Source organism: Vidua chalybeata, chromosome 1 (genome assembly GCF_026979565.1).
Source record: "Vidua chalybeata isolate OUT-0048 chromosome 1, bVidCha1 merged haplotype, whole genome shotgun sequence".
In the NCBI taxonomy this organism is placed as follows: Eukaryota; Metazoa; Chordata; class Aves; order Passeriformes; family Viduidae; genus Vidua; species Vidua chalybeata.
The window spans coordinates 129,790,091-129,806,667 of record NC_071530.1 but is presented as its reverse complement, the minus strand read 5'-3'; the positions used below and the strand labels follow the sequence as shown (position 1 = coordinate 129,806,667).

Here is a 16,577-nt window from a genome sequence, read left to right as displayed (position 1 = left end):
AGGAGTTGGAGGCTGTCTCATTGAACAGATTAAAATTGGGTAAAATCATATAGTGGATAAATCAAGCAATTTTCTCCAAACTTCAGGTTTTCCTCCCTACTAGTCAAGTCTCTCTCTGTACCTCTGCTATTTTCTTCTGGTTAGCAGATTTTGAACCGGGCTTCTTGAGGCCACTTCTAGACCTATTTCTCTACAATGCTCAGAGTTCTTCAGCTCTGTTGTAGTCCCTTCCAGTCTCCTGCACAGTCCTGGACATAACAATATCCTATTTTCCTATTTTGACTATGGAAACATCAACAATTATATAACATCTTCATTTGAAATAAATCATATACAAAGACATTGTTGCCTTGCTCTGTATGAGGGTTTTACCTGCAGTGCACTGGATCTCCTATTTGTTCATGAGATGAGAAATAAACTGTGGCCACATCATAGACAAGAATAAACTTAACCTGCAAAAATCACACTTTCTGCTCTGCATTTTTACAGCTACCCTTGATCCAAATAGGAAGGTAAGTGATACGGAAGACATTTTTATCTTCTTATTGAATTGGGATTTGTTTCCCTATTTAATTTGCATTTGGGACCCCCAATGTAAGAAGGATGTGCATCTGTTGGAGTGAATCCAGAAGAGGGACATGAAGATGATCAGAGGGTTGGAAACCTCTCCTGTGAATACAGACTGAGCTGGGATTTTTCAGCCTGGAGAAGAGAAGGTTCCAGGGAGACCTTACAGCACCTTCCAGTACCTAAAGATAGCCACAACAAGAGCTGGAGAGGGTCTGTGGGCATGTAGTGATAGGACAAGGGGTAATGGTTTTAAACTGAGGGAGAACAGGTCTAGATTAGGAAGAAATTCTTTACTGTGAGGGTGGTGAGACACTGCCCAACACAGGTTGGCCAGGGAAGCTGTGGAAGCCCCATCCTTGGAAGTGTTCAGGGCCAGGTTGGATGGGGCATTGGGCAGCCTGGTCTAGTGGATGATATCCCAGCCCACAGCAGGGGTGTTGGAAATAAATAATCTTTCAGGTCTTTCCCAACCCAAACCTACTATAATTTTAATCACTACAACCTTAATCTAATCTAATCTAATCTAATCTAATCTAATCTAATCTATGTGCACGGCTATTTACATACCCTGAGCATTTTCCAGTGTTTATCCTATAAACTGTCACAGCTAACCCTGCAGTTACATGGTTAAGCATAAGCCCACATGAACATACCGATACGGTGGCATTTTCATTACAACACAACGTCATTTTCATTTTTTTCTCAATAACCTGAAGCTACTGACCTGTGTCTGAGTCAATGCTGAAGCCTAGGGAAGCTCCATCTCGGTGCATGAGCCCATACTTCACCTCTCCATTGATGCCGAGGTCTGCATCATAGGCTTCTACCTGTAGCACACGCATGCCTGGAGGCTGGTTCTCCAGAACCCAGGTGCTGTCACTGTAGTAAGCGCACTAAAAATACACCCAAACATCCGACCCTAAATATTACATAGAGTCACATGAATCTGCTGCACAATGCCAATATTTTTCCAGCAGGTCTGGGAAAAACTTGGAAGAAAATTTCTACTACTAATTATGCACACAAAGAAATCAATCCCTAAGGGAGAGGAAGGAAAAAGGAGGATGAAGACTTTATCTCAGGGTCCGGGTGTCGAGGTGACCCCAAGAGTGTAAAAGTCCTTGTTTCCCAGCCCACACAGCCGAAGAAGAAGTCTGAATGCGTAGGGTCGGCTTCTCAAGGTTGTTTATTTTCTCTTATCTATAACATTCTTTCTCTGACCTGCTGAGCTCTGTCTAGCAAGTCATCCATGGTGTTCTGTCTGCCCTCTACAGTGGTGTTTACATTTTATACTAAAAACTACATGTACTATGTTTAAAATAATGTGCCAATATCTATTATTTATGTTGGACAGTGTGTCCCTACCTTAAACCAATAGAAAAGTGTCACCATCACACCAAGACATGGAGGACAAGACGAAGGAGAATCCCAGTCCCAGGAGAATGCCCAAATCCCTCCATCTTGTCCCCTCAAACCCCATTCTAAAAAGCCCCAAAATTCTACTTTTTCACCCTGTGTTAATTCAACTATCACACTACTCAAACCCTTGTGGCTTGTAATTCCTCATACAAAGTTGGCAGTTTTTTCCACGGGCTAAAATCGAAGCCACAGGTGTTTTTGACTTCATGCCAAGGTCTCCAAGCCCCCTGCCAGGGTCTTGAGACAGCCAGGGCAGCCAGAGGGATGTCCTGGGTTCCAACAACTTTACACTTCCTCTAGGAAGAAAGCTGACTGATTACAAGCTGACTGTTTACTTACAAGTTCATTCTGCTCTGCACACACAGACCCTTCAAGCCCACCAGCAACCACCAGTGGCTATGGAGACTCTATTATCCCAGTTATAACTTAGATGGGAAAAGAATATCTGCAGAAAGACATCTTACCTCTCTAAAGACAGGCTTGTTGTTATTAATGTCATTAACTCCTACAATAACCTCAGCAAAACTGCTGAGAGGAGTGGGTCCCCCCGAGGCATTGTCATCTATCGCAGTGACATTCAGGGTGTACTGTGGCCCTTTCAGATTGGGTGGTGGGTTTCTGCGGAGTTTAATGATACCTGAATTTGGAAGCATAAAGTGTCATGTTAATTTACTCTGTAAACACACAAAATCAAGTGAGCATCACATTTTTCTGTCACTGTATTGCTGGCTCAGTTTGTATTTTGGTTTCAAAGCACAGGAACCTCTCATCTTAGTCTGCACACCCTTGGATCAGGATCCCAAGTTTTGGCTGATAGTTGAAGAACAACCATCATATCCAAGAACTAATCCTCACTGATACAAAGCATCCTCATTTGCAGATTATATAAATATGGTGCTTTTTTATGGTTCTTGACATACAGGTGGAGCAGAGTCAGTAGAGATTAGACAGTAAATAACTATGTTCCAAAACCTCTTTCCTTACCTTTCTGGCTATCCAGCTCAAAGTTGCCCTCCTCATTGCCTCCTGTAATCAGATAAAGTAGCCCATCTCCATCAGGGTCCTCTGCCCGAACAGTAGCCACCAAGGTGCCAGGACCAGCATCTTCCGAAAGGAAAGTCCTGTAACTGATGGACATAAGGGAGCAATGGCAGCACACAAAGTATCAGAATAACCATCACTGTGTTAACCATCAGCAAGATTATGACCTCATTATGAATGATTTTTTAAAGCTTTGGGCATGCAACCCATGCCCAAAATGGAATCTTAAATTGGTTTAAGATATGACTTTGTTCAACTTTTGGTATTTATTTTAGGATTGTAATCCTGTACTTTTGGTATACATAATTTTGAAGGATCCCTTGGAGGATAACAATATGCACCATAATACACTCTACTGTAAAACAGGCTCATATATTTGTTGAAGTTGAGAAAAAGGACTAGTATCTGCCATACAGTGTTTCTTATGTCCCTATATATTAATGGAAAACATCAGATACTACAGCGATAAATGTAAAAAAAGTATTTAATTTTGTAAATAAATATATGTATGTTTTGTATTTAAAACATGCTCATACTTCAAAATTGTGCAAAGAACAGAAATTATCTTGATTAGGGAAAGGAAAGAAAATGAACTCTTAAACAAGCAAGGGCTCATGAAATTAGCTTACAATACAATCTGTTGATGCTAAAATTAAGTTTCAGTAGTAATTTTGCTAATTACTATATTTACTTGTCACCCATTTATACATGGATAATCACTTGTAGGCTCAGGAGTCAACACAGTCAAAAATATTCCCTGTATAGACAGGTCTTTGATTCATTCTGTTCTCTCTCTATAAAGTCAATATATGGTACCAAAAATTATGTATTTTTAATATACAATCTAGAAATGAAAGTCCAACTTCTAAAGCCTTTCTATATAGAAATTACGCTCCAATTTCACCAGTACTTACACTTACACAAAACAACAAGGGACCATTTAGCCAAGTGCTATTAAGGTTACATGTGTGAACAGCATCTTTTAAAAGCAAAGCAGGTGTTCAAGGTGCCTTACACGGCCTGGGAGAAGACGGGAGCCTCGTCATTGACGTTGGCCATTCGGATGCGCACAGACGCCGTCCCTGTCCGAGGGGGATGTCCTTTATCGACGGCGATCACCACAAACTCGTACATGTGGTTGGCTCGCTCAAAGTTCAGCCTCTGGTTAGAATTGATGACCCCGTGACGTGTGATGGAAAAATCAGTGCTCTGGATGAAGTAAGAGATCTCAGAGTTGGAGCCAGAGTCACAGTCTGTTGCAAGCACTATTAGAGAACACATTTAACAGAATAGTCATATTGCATATGTGGAAGTTTGGTATGCTGTTTCCAACTCTGTTTTTTGTTAGTTTTTGAGAACAGGCATCACCTAAATCTGTTTAATCCATAAAAGTTTTTGTTTGTTTGTTTTGTTTGTTTGGATTTTGTTTTGGTTTGGGTTTTTTGTGGTTAGAGTCTGGGAACTTAGCAGGAGGCTGGGAGTGAAAAATCAAAACAATTCTTCCCTCTGCTCCAATTCAGCCCGAGTGATCTCAGTCAGGTGAATTTGAAAGACAGCTGTGATCCCAGCACTGCACAAAATGCTTTGTACAAATAGCAATCAACACTGGCAATTAGCACACAATCAGTATGCACTTTGGTTAGCATTATCAGTCATAAACTGGTTCCTCACTCTTTCCAGGAATGTCATGTTCAAATTTAATTAGCTCCCAGCTAGTTATACACTTTTTAATTACCTGGTGCTTTGAGGTATGATGAGTGATTAAACATTCCTCCCCAGTAAGTGTTTATTCAGTACGCTGAGTGTCCCATCTGCTCAAGAGCAGCAGACCAGCATAACAAAGCATCAAAAGTGATTTTGAAGAGCAGAAGCTCACCTCTCCAATTACCTTGCAATTTTTCTAGCTTAAGAATGAGGCTTCACATCATACCCGCACTGGTAATAAACAAACTCCTTGTTCTACCAATAGGATCCAGATGCAGCCACTGTGGTAGCACACAGCCTTGTGGAAGCAGAACTGATTGCAGTGCGTGGACACCCCAGCAAACAGCTGCAGCATTATCCACAGAGGGGTGGCCGAAACAACCTGTCTCTGTCAGGATATTAACTCAAAATAGGAAAGGAGCAGAGAATTATTTCAAAAGTACACTGAAGAACTGTTCTACTTAGTTGCAAAAAATTTCAACTGCATCTGCCTGTGGATAGTTACTCATCTTTGTTTACAAGGATATTTAGAGTGGTTGTAAGGTTTTGTTTAAAATCTCTCCAAATCCTGCTGTGAATAAATGTTTGTGTTACAGACTACAAAATCAAGGGCTTTAGAGTTAATGACTCTCTTGCTGCACTGACAGGCAAAATATATTAAAAACTCAAAGACTAAAATGACAGTGATTTAAATCTGTCAAATATAGTGGTTAAGTATTTTGTTGTTGTTTTTAGAAAGGCATGCAGAATGTGAAAAACTTATCTGATTTGAAAAATTCAGATTTAATCTACAGTCATTAGTGAGCCATTTAACCATTCACAGAAATACATGCTATGTGCTTAATGATATGCTTCTTTTCCCCCAGATGTTTTCTGGCAAATAGTGAATGTGGCACTTACTTGTACATGACAGAAACATGCCTTACCTGGGAATACTATTGCACCTGGGAATTCTATTCCCCTCCATTTCATTCCATCCTGGAAACCGATGTGCCTTGCAAAGGATATTTTAAGGATCATATGCCAGCCACAAGCAGCTCTGTGCTGGCTTTGTATGTGTTCTGAACTAGCTTAGTGCAAACTAACTCTGGCTCAAAAGCTGTCTGAGTTGCCAGCCACAGCTCCAAGCCTTGTTCTGCTGGCACAGCGATGCAGCTGAAGGCTGAGAGCACCCTCCGTGCTCCAGACTTTGAGTGTGCTAAAATAAAAACCGGTGAAAACTGAAACCTATATTTGCATCATCCACAGTTTTAACGAAAGCATTTATCACACTACCTTTTTCACTGCCACAAACAGCTACAGGCACAACGGCTACAGCCACAATGGCAGAAGCTGACATATTTGCATTTATTTTTGTTTGTGGGTCATTCTGAGGCCACAACATCCCATCTCTCAAGGAGCTACAATGAGGGTAAGAGCTCTTTGGTTTTTTTTTCCTGAGATACTTACCTTGGCAGTCAGAGTTAGTGGCACAGGTCTCATCCTGCACAAGGTACAGCTTCCTTGCAGCCACTAACAACCCTGCTCAGCCCTTCTACAGCAAGTGAGTCTTCACACACCCATTTCCACTGACTGTCACTGTACTTCCACCTCACATTTTCTTTTCTAAGATGGCTCTTTCTCTTGAAATGTACCCCATGTGGCAAGACAACAGCGTGGGATGCAGTTGCACAGCTTTGACATTCTGCTTGCTTTGGACATTTTTCCCCCACAAGTGGAATTTTGATGAGCTTTACAAGTCCTCTGGACAGAAGAATATTCATCTCTTTAAGGAAAATCACATGCTTAGAAATTTTAGGATTTGGTTATTCTGATCAATTGCTTTCTTCCCAAGAGCAATTAAATCTAAAAATTAAGTATGACAAGCTCTGAATTCTCTTAGCAAATGTTTAGAAAAAGCAGGCCCTGCAGCCCCCTTACACAAGGGAAGCTAAACTACCTCTGAAACCTGCAGAGTTCAGCTCCAGCTTTGGGAAATTTACATTTTCATCTTTTTGCTAAGTCTTGCCTTGGCACATATTCATTTCTCAGGGTTCATACCCCCTGAAGTCTTTTATCAGCATACATATTTTAGCCTCTAAAAATGTCACCTGTGCAGTCAGGGTTTATATGCAAGTGACACATGGCCATGTTAAAAACAACAAATGTTCATAGGCTTTCAAATTACTTTTCCTTTAACACTTTGCAAGTCAGTTATACAGAATTAATGCCTATTTGACAAAACTAGCTGCCCATTTTTAAAAAGCCCAGGTTTTTTCTTAACACATTAAGAAAAGTAAAACTAATTGCAGCTGCTTCTGGGACACAGAAAGATTGCCAAGAAGAGTTAAAAGACAGCTACAACATTTAAAGGAAATGAAGCCACTTCCTACCAGCTGCTTTAACTGCCCTTGGATACCACAGGATCCGTCCTTGGGCACAGTACAGTGATCCTCACCTGAAGACATTCATAGCTCTACTTCCAGGATACCTAAAAGTCATCCACAGGCTGCCAGGAAAGCTGCCATCCACATCTTACAAAGGCAGTGCCTGTGCAAGACAGCACTTCCTGGTGGCCAGAACATGAAAAGGTAACAAACTAGCACATCTGCAGCAACACTGAAATGAAAGGTGACAGGATGGTCCCCACCTTGCAGAAGAGACGTGCCAATAGGAATGGTTTCGGGAACGTTGTCTCTGCTGTAAATGGAGCGCTGGAATTCAGGAGAACAGTCGTTTTCGTCGGTGATATGGACCATGACCTGAGGAAAACGGACACACTGAGAATGGATTTTACCTTCTACACTGCCAAAAGAGCACCTCTTCCTGGACACTGCAGTGGCAGTCAGTGCTTTTGCTTACACCTCTGATGCTATTCTTCTCACACTACTCCTGTAACACGGAGAAGTATTTTCTCCTCCACTCCCAAGATGGGAGGCAAATCCAAAGAGTAATAACATGAGGTAATTGAAGAGCCCAGATTTCTGCCTGTACTACAAAGCCTCCTCCCTGCCCAGCATCCTCACGAGTGCCCTGGGCTATCCATCTGTGTAACTGGTCCCGGAGCGAGGGATTGCAGACCATGGGTAGGAGCGAAGAGATTCATGTACCTCAGTGACACTGCTGAGAGTGCTCTCAACTTCCATGGCTTTCAGGAGGAGGTGGTAGAGGTGGTGCTCGCTCTCATAGTCCACAGGGTGGGTCAGGCTGAGCTCTCCACTCTCTTGCCTCACCCGGAAGAGCCCAGAGGGGTTCATCAGGAGAGTGTAGGAAAGAGGCTGGCTCTGGAAAGAAACAGCCTCAACAACTGCTACTCTGCAAAGAACGAGAGAACAACCCTTTGCTTCAAAACAGTAACCACAAAAGCTGTCTCCTCAGCACCTAGAGGAGGATAGGATGAGGAAAGGTGTCTTGCTCACTCCCTGTCTATGCTTGGCTCAGTTTTGTATATAGACAGGGAGCCCATCTATCTTCTCTTCTCTCACCAAACTTATTCACTGACGCAGCAGTGCTGAAATAACAACCCATTTCAACCCCCAGTAACATTAAACCATCTTTTTCTTCCCTATTGTAGCCTTTAAAATACTTGACAGCAGTTACTGGTCTACCCCCAGTTTCTCAGTTATTCAGAAATAAGTGACCTACTATTCTTCTGAGTTTTTCTGTAGTTGTATATTTAGAAAAGAAACATATTTAGACATGGATGGGAAACCCATGGAGCACAGGGCTTTCCAGATCCTGCTGTCCACCTTGGCAGGATATCAAAGGAATATTTGCCTCCCTACTGTGACTTATGTTTTGAAGCTCCACCTCTCACACCAGTCTTTCACCAGCATAATACACTTTTAGCTCATCTTACTGAAAGCTCCTGGGAAGTAGAGAAATTTCCCTCCTCCTTCTCATTCATCCTCTCTTAAGGATTAGTGGCACATCTCCAGCAATTTTTCCTAGGTCATCAGTTTATTTTGAGGGTTCCTGCTCCTTAGAGGCCTTATGGCACTGTTCCACCTGCTCCTTAGAGGTCTTAAAGCCCATTCTGCTCTCAAGTAGCTGAACAGTGACAATAAACCCAGAGCCAGCTTGAGAGCATCTCCCCACTGTGGCTTGGCTTAGCCACTCTTCATGCAACAGCAGAGCCCCTTGGAGATTGAGCTTTATCTATTTGTATTTCACACTGGTGCTGTTATCTCAGGAGTCTGGCAATGACTTGTCTTTCTAGAAATTTAAATACAAGTCAAACAGGACACAAACAGCTCCAGATCTGGTTAATTAAAAGACTATTTTTCAGGCATTTGTTTAAATCGCCAGGAGATGCATAGCCAGTAGTTTGGCTGTTCTAATTCATGATGCTGTGCACTAAAACCCCAAAAGCATTAAAATAATTCCAGCATCCCAGACTATGTGTGACACATGGAGACTTATGTTACACTGGAGAAAGATTAAGAGGCACAAATTCTTTTAGAAAACACAACATTATTTTTAAAGTGTGATAGACAAATGCATATGCGTGGCCCTAAGAAGCAAAACCACAACAGTTTCACCCTGCTGTGCTCTGCGAAGCTCCTCTCAGACTGCAGGGAGGAGTCACCTGACCAAGTACAACTTACTTTTCTCCTGCTGGAGTATTTTCAGGGACAAACACGCTGTAGGACATGTTGGTGAACTGCGGAGGTCGCGAGCCTGCCAGGATGGAAACGGAGGCGTAGGGGCTTTTGTTGCCGTGCTCATCAGAGGCTTCCACAGTAACCACATACTCCTTGTTCCACGTCAAAGGCAGACCAGTTGTCATGATCACGCCAGTGTCCTTATCCACTTGGAATCGTTCTTCACCACCTATCAACACGTGCACAGCTGGTCTGAGACATGCCCCACAGCAAGAACATTTGCACCTTCACCATTTCAAGGTAAGCCATCCCCAACTCATCCACCTATGTCCTTGTATGCACTACTTTTACCTTTCCAGTTGTTCACCTTATCTTTCACTCACATTCTTTTGTTGACCAACAGTGTAAAAGAGACAAGAACAAGTAAGAAATGGAGCCTTAAGCTGAAAGTAAAGCTGCCATCAATTTCAAAATAAGCAAAGAAAATGGCAACAAGAAAGATTCCCATCCATGTAACTTTTAGTTACAGCACTTCCAGCTTCTACTTGCTGTACTTGCTGTGTCTTTAAGGATTCCCCAAGGGAAAAATCTACCAATGAAATAATAAAATGGGAACTTGGTAAGAAGCATCTGCAACTAAACAGAATTTAACTTTTTTTTTTTTTTTTTTTTTTCAGACTAGCCCTACCTGCAATGAGCGTGTAAGTTATGCCAGCAGTGGTGTTTTCGTGGCTGCTGCAATGTGCGACGAGCTGGTAGATCAGAGTGCCTTTGCGCGCATCGGGGTCGACACGCGCCAGGTACGGGTATGGGTACATGCCCCAGGACAGAAGCTCCTCTTCTGGAGCAAGGAGAGTCACGTGGCAGAGGTACCAGTCATCATCTGCAAAACACACGGGGATTTCTAGACAGCTTGGTCACCAACTTAATGTTACGATCTTATCCATTAGTATGTGTAAACAAACTGAGAAGGAAGCTTCCACTGCAAAGGACATGTAGAGATTTAATCACAGTATTTTTTACCTCTTGGGAGACCTATATTCAAGCCTTTTTAATTCACAACAAGTCACGAACAGATGCTAAAGGTATATATGGGGTTCTTTTTCCTAAGCATTTTCTTAAGAATTTTTCCTAAGCATATTTGTGTTCTAAAAGTGGCCTTAATATTTGACTTCAAATTAAAACAAATGTATTATTGAATGTAGAGAACAAAGTTGAATAAAAAGATAAACTAAATGTAGAAAGGGGGTATGTAGAAAGGTACATAGGAGAAATGCATGTTTTCTGCCTGTTAAAATATGATCACATACTTCAACGAACTGCACTGAGGTTGCAGGTCTGTTAAGGGCTACACCACTACAAAATGAACGTCCACAACCCAGGTGTATGTGTGTCTCATACGGGAAACCCTTCGACTCTGCCTTCAAGAAGGCCATCTCACACAGGGTGGAAGAAGGCAGGAGCATGTGGACAAAACCAGCACCAAAGGCAAGAAGTAAGCCAGAAATTCCAAACAATTTTAAGTGTGTGTCTCAGGGATGTGATACTAAATAAAAGGCTACCCACAGATAGACATTCCCTGACACACCAGACCTGTAGTTACAAGCAATCTTACCCTGCAGTAAAAATACATGCTAGACAAATTTCCCAGAGATAATCATTCCCAGGAAGGAAAAAACTTAACTGAACTTTTGTGGGGTTTTAAAGTATTTAAAATCATTTAAGATATGGTTTCCTTTGTTTTCTTCAATTAGATGGTTTCTGGTTTTCTCATGAACCAGCAGTGCATACAGGAGAACATTGGTTCACTTTTTTTTTCCCCCTCTGTATTGCTGTGTAGGACAAGGCACAACCCACAGCATGAGGTAGTAGCTCATAAGAGCAGCTGGAGCAGTCACGAAGGAGGTTGACAAATACCTCTCCTAATTCAGCAAGTTACAGACAGTGTTATTTTGCTAGTAAAGGGATGAAAACTTGTAGGCATGAGCATTTGAAGATATTTTTGTTCATTTATTGGTCTAATTCAGGCAGTTCTCATTTCTGCAGAGATTTAATATGTAGTCAAGTATTTTTCCCATTTAGTGAAACCTGGAGAATGATTCAAAAATTGTAATTATATAGTTTATTCTTAATATTGCTCCATGTAGGTGATCCAATTGCTAAGTACCAATCAATAATGAGGTCCTAATCCTGCTGTAGGTATTGTAAAACCCACCAAAACTCAACAGTAAAACAGAGATTTAATGTTTTTAAAAAAGACAGACAAGGGAACAAATTTCATTGAGTTCAGGATAGCATGTTGGGGAAAATATTTGTGTTGCTCAAATTAACCATAACTTTCTGGACTTTTACAAACACTGCACCTTCCTTCTCTATGAAAGGTGCATTTAAATAGAAACATAGAAAAATTTAGGTTGGAAAAGACTCTAAGATCATCAAGTCCAACCATTAACCTGGTACTGCCAACTTCACAACTAAACCTGGGACTCACCATCCCTGGAAATGTTGAAAAAGCATGTGGACATAGCACTTGGGGATATAATTTAATGGTGAAAATGGTGCTGGTGTTAGGTTGACAGTCAGACTTGATAATTTTAAAGGTCTTTTCGAACTTTAAGAATTTTACAATTCCATGAAACCATGTCCCTAAATGTCACATCCACATGTCTTTCAAATGGAGGAATGGTGACTCAACCACTTCCCTGGACAGCCTGTTCTAATACTTGGCAACTCTTTCTGTGAGAAATTTTTTCCCTAATATCAAATCTAACCCCCCCTGGCACAGCTTGGGGCCATTTCCTCTTGTGCTATCACTTGTTACATGGGAGAGGAGACTGAGCACTCCTGGCTACAGCCTCCTTTCAGGCAGTTGCAGAGAGCAATAAAGTCCCCCCTGAGCCTCCTTTTCTCCAGGCTAAACACCCCTGGCTCCCTCAGCCGCTCCTCACAGGACTTGTGCTCCAAACCCTTCCCCAACTCTGTTGCCCTTCTCTGGACACACTCCAGCTCCTCAATGTCCTTCTTGTACTGAGGGGCCCAGAACTGGACACAGCACTCGAGGTGTGGCCTCACCATTGCTGAGTACAGGGACACAATCCCTGTCCTGGTCCTGCTGGCCACACTATTGCTGATACAGGCCAGGATGCCATTGGCCTTCTTGGTCAGCTGGGCACACACTGGCTCATGCTCAGCCCTCACTGAACCCTGGTAAAATTGTGACACTTAGCAAAGCCTCAGAGCACAGACTCATGGGATGGGTGAGGGTGGCAGGACCTCTGGAGATCACCTGGTCCAACTGCTCTGCTCAAGCCAGGCTACCTAGAGCTGGCTGCTCAGAAAAACATCCACAAGGCTTTTGACTATCTCCAAGGAGGGAAACTCCAAAACCTCCCTGGGCAATCCAGTGAACTGAAGTTCTAGGGGCTGGATTTCAAGAAAGACATGGATCAGCTGGCAAGTGTCTAGAGAAAAGCCAAGAGCATAACCAGAAAGAATGCCCTTCAATAGAGATGAAAAGACCTGGAGATTTTCAGGAGACTGCAAGAGACATGCAAACAGTGATATAAGGACTAAGGTATGAAGTCAGTCAGCTGTTCTGTAATCTGCAAACCAAAAAATAACTAACTCTCATTCCAAAGGAAAAGACTGGCATTAGATGTTGGGCATGGAATTCCTCAGCATGTTTTTAATTATAAGGACAATGGAGCCCTTGATAGTGGCCAGAGAGGTGAGACAGCATCCACCACTGAGATCTTTAAGACCTGACTAGACAAATATCTGCTGGCAATCGCTTTGTTGTGACAAAACCTTCCTCTAGGCAGGGGCATGGAACCAGCAAGACTGTTAAATCCTTTCCATCACACATTAGTCTCCCTGCCCTTCAGCTTTTGCATCTCATTGATTTTTGAGGCATATATGTCCACATGTCACTCATTCCCCTGCAGCTTCAAGGAACTTCTAACATAAACATTCTTTGGGCTTCGTGTTTTATCTTTGCTGTTTGCTTAAGGGTAAGAACTGAGAAAAGGAGTGAATGGCAGTCTAGAAACATCCAGCATCACACACGAAAGGAAAAACCTGGGATGAAGCCAAACCTGGAGGGCTGTAGTACAGCAGCAGGGGTAACAAACTTCAGCTATAGGGTGGAATATCTTTCTGCAGCTGAGACCTGGCTCACTCCTTCAAGCCCTCAGATTTATTTCAGATTTTCAGACTTGAAGCTGTTTTCTCCATGCAAGTAAACAAAATTTTAATTGAAGCAACCTGCAAGAATGCTGACAAAACAGTCCAGGTTATATCTATATAGATCAGAGCTCTAATTCTAGCAAGGCATAAATGAAAGAAAAGATAGTTACAAAGAGCAGATTTTATCAATTCAAGTCCAAAACCCTAAAAAAGTGGTGTTGAACTGGAGACTAACAGGAGGTCAGTCAAACAGCACTAATTTCCCCCATCATCCAGAAAGAGCTGTTCAGAAGCAGCATTATGAGTAGGGACATTTTTGTTCCGGTCGCTCCCCTTTGCACACACGCCAGGTGTGAGAAGCTGGAGGATTTTAAGATGTTACAGACACATGGCAATCAGATACTGTGTAAAGTTATCACACTGTCTTGAAACAAGTCAGTGAAACAAAACCAGCCTTGACAAAGTAGAGTTTTTCCCCAGGAATGCATTGGATTTTCAACTGTCATAGCTGCAAAGGCATTAACAGATCAAGCCTCTGAAATCAATAGTGGTTTATTTTGTTCCTGACACAACCACAGCATCCTATTAAATCAAAATGCAACATCACCCAGTGATGTTGCAGTTCACCCAATTTTGTCAATATGAATTATCCACTGCAAGGAAGGAAATAATCAGGAAACCAGACTATCAACAGAATAGTCTGGCCTATGCACCACACATTGGAAAGAGTCTTGGTAAGATCAGTTTGGAAGTGAAAATTAAGGAGTGTTGATTTTCCTGGAGATTCTGGTGTATCCCCAAGGCTTCAGCTTTACCTCCTGTTTACATCTAAAAAAGACATGTAAAGGAAAGGGATGTTCATCAATCACCAGTTAAGAGCATATTAAGTAAAAATGTTAGGATATATCAAGTGCAAGAGTGGGGGGAATGAAGAAATGCTAAGTTTGTGTCTTGGAGGGCTAAACACTCTTCAGCAGATCAGAGCACACATGCCCACACCTTCCTTAGACAGCAATATGAAAGCAAAGAAAGAACTGGAAAGGGTTTTGAAACTGCAAGTGGCTATTCTTGCAAGCCTGTATCAATTTCACTCCTTTGATCGTTTAGTTTCTTCCCTCACCAGAAGAAGAAACATAAGAGAAGATAATCTCTTTTCCTAAGATTAGAATTAAAACTGCATAGGCTGATGTGGGTTTGAGGGGACTAATGCTGGAAAATTAAAAACTAAAATTATGCATTAAAAATGGTAGTTTATGTTTTGTTTCAATCCCCTCAGGCAAAAAGAATCATTTGAATTGAAAAGAGAGAGTGTGGTATGTGAAGAAGTTTCTGAAGTATCCAGCCTGAAATAGAACACCAAGGTGGGATGCCTAGAAAGCCCCTCATTGCTCTGTCAGGCCGCACCACAAGTCCTCAGTGGAGGGCAAGACATCAGGAGCTTTGGCTCATTATTGAACCATGGCCAGGAAATCTACACCTGAGAAATGGCTAAATGCTAAAACCCCCTTGTCATCTTCAGAACCATAGGCATAATCTACTTGAGGATATTTAAACTTAAACCAAGATTTCTTGTGGCAGTACTTGATCTTTAACCAGAGTTCATTATCACTTTCAGAAATGCTTTTTTTTTTTTTTTGCATTTTAATGACACCATTAATGATATTTACACAGTCATGCTGTCCACTGTGCCACTCTCTCCTGCCCAAGGGGCTTTTGAATCTGGTGGTAAATTATTCCTACAAGCTTGAACATCAGCAGCTGGGCAGAAGATGAGCACCCCAAATGAAGGTATTCACTGAGGTAAAGGAGAAGAGAAAGCAGCTTTAACTTGGTCTCAAGGACTAGTCCAGTCAGCAACACCCGTGATGCTCGTGCCTCTGCCCCAGCTACAGCATGTGCTGTCACCCCTGCTGGGAGAAGTGCAGGGGCATCAAGGAGCTCTTTCAATGGGGACAGCCTTCACAACACAGATCTCCCTTTCAAAAATGAAGGCTTAATTTTATGAAAATCCTTTCCCTAAGTCCCTTTATAAAAGTTGTATGGGAGCACCTTTAGTCCAGCTAGTCTGCTGTCATGAACATGATGGGTCAGCTCCACCTCAAACATTGATGAGAGATTCTTGAGTGTGATACTTTCATTAATTAACAGAATTGGTGTCTCACAAATACTCCTAAGGTGGGGTACAATGCCCAGGAGTATCATATTTGTTTGCAACGTACTAGGGCACTGACTGGACTCATGTTGGACTGGACTCAGTAGTGAGTACTGTGTCCTGAAGGCAAGGTAACACCCTCACCATCAGTTATGGAAAGAGGCCTCTTTACTCCCTTGCAAGTCCACAAACCACGGCAGCAGCTTGGGGACAGAGCCCACAGCCACAGTACACGTGGGCAATGTGCCTCAGCTAAAGCTTTGCTAATTTCAATTTTGTCTCCTCAGTAAACCACAACCAGCAAGCTTGAAAGGGCAGCCTGCAGAGATCATTTTGCATTATATCTATAATTACATATTTCTTAATATACACCAGCACTGGGACACATTTTCTATGTATACATACCCTCACCCAGTTTAGGAGGCAAGGTCTTGCTTTTCTCAATACTACCTCTGGACTCACCCAGTGGGGCCATCCAGCTAAAAGGCAACTGCAGGTGCTACTGCACACATGGACAGCAAAGAAAAATCTGCAGCCAATTTTTCACTTTCTGTGTGAATGCACAGCTACAGTGGGTACCTCCATCACATGGGGTGTCTGAGAACCACGGCATTTGTCAGGAAGCAAAGATAATTTCCACAGGCAGATGACAATACCACAGGAAAATCTTCAGGCAGTTATAGGAACAGGACTTCAAAATCCATCATATTTTTACTGCTATCACATCATCTTGCCTGTGGTGTCCTCCTCTAGTTTTTAAAATCTATTTTAATTTTGTGTTGTCTGTTTCCAGAGGAAAGCTCTGAAACACTCTCAGACCTGTGATTACGGAAGTAGCATTTCTGCCTCAACCCTTAAATCTACTGTATCTGCCAACAGCTGCTCCTTACCACACAGTCAGGAGAATTAGAAACACAGCACCA

General features: G+C 42.2%; 1 protein-coding gene across 1 annotated transcript in view; it reads right to left on the bottom strand.

The window, feature by feature from the left end:
- The window catches only part of LOC128796157 (neural-cadherin-like), a 54,601-nt gene that overhangs the window by 31,525 nt on the left and 6,499 nt on the right, over positions 1–16,577 (bottom strand). Inside the window, exons 2-9 of the mRNA XM_053957554.1 lie at positions 10,006–10,200; positions 9,321–9,546; positions 7,824–8,028; positions 7,364–7,475; positions 4,046–4,295; positions 2,974–3,116; positions 2,454–2,626; positions 1,295–1,463 (exon numbers count right to left, since the gene is read on the bottom strand). Of these exons, the coding sequence (XP_053813529.1) occupies positions 1,295–1,463; positions 2,454–2,626; positions 2,974–3,116; positions 4,046–4,295; positions 7,364–7,475; positions 7,824–8,028; positions 9,321–9,546; positions 10,006–10,135 (1,408 nt within the window). The 5' untranslated portion in view covers positions 10,136–10,200. The remainder of the gene's footprint in view (positions 1–1,294; positions 1,464–2,453; positions 2,627–2,973; positions 3,117–4,045; positions 4,296–7,363; positions 7,476–7,823; positions 8,029–9,320; positions 9,547–10,005; positions 10,201–16,577) is intronic.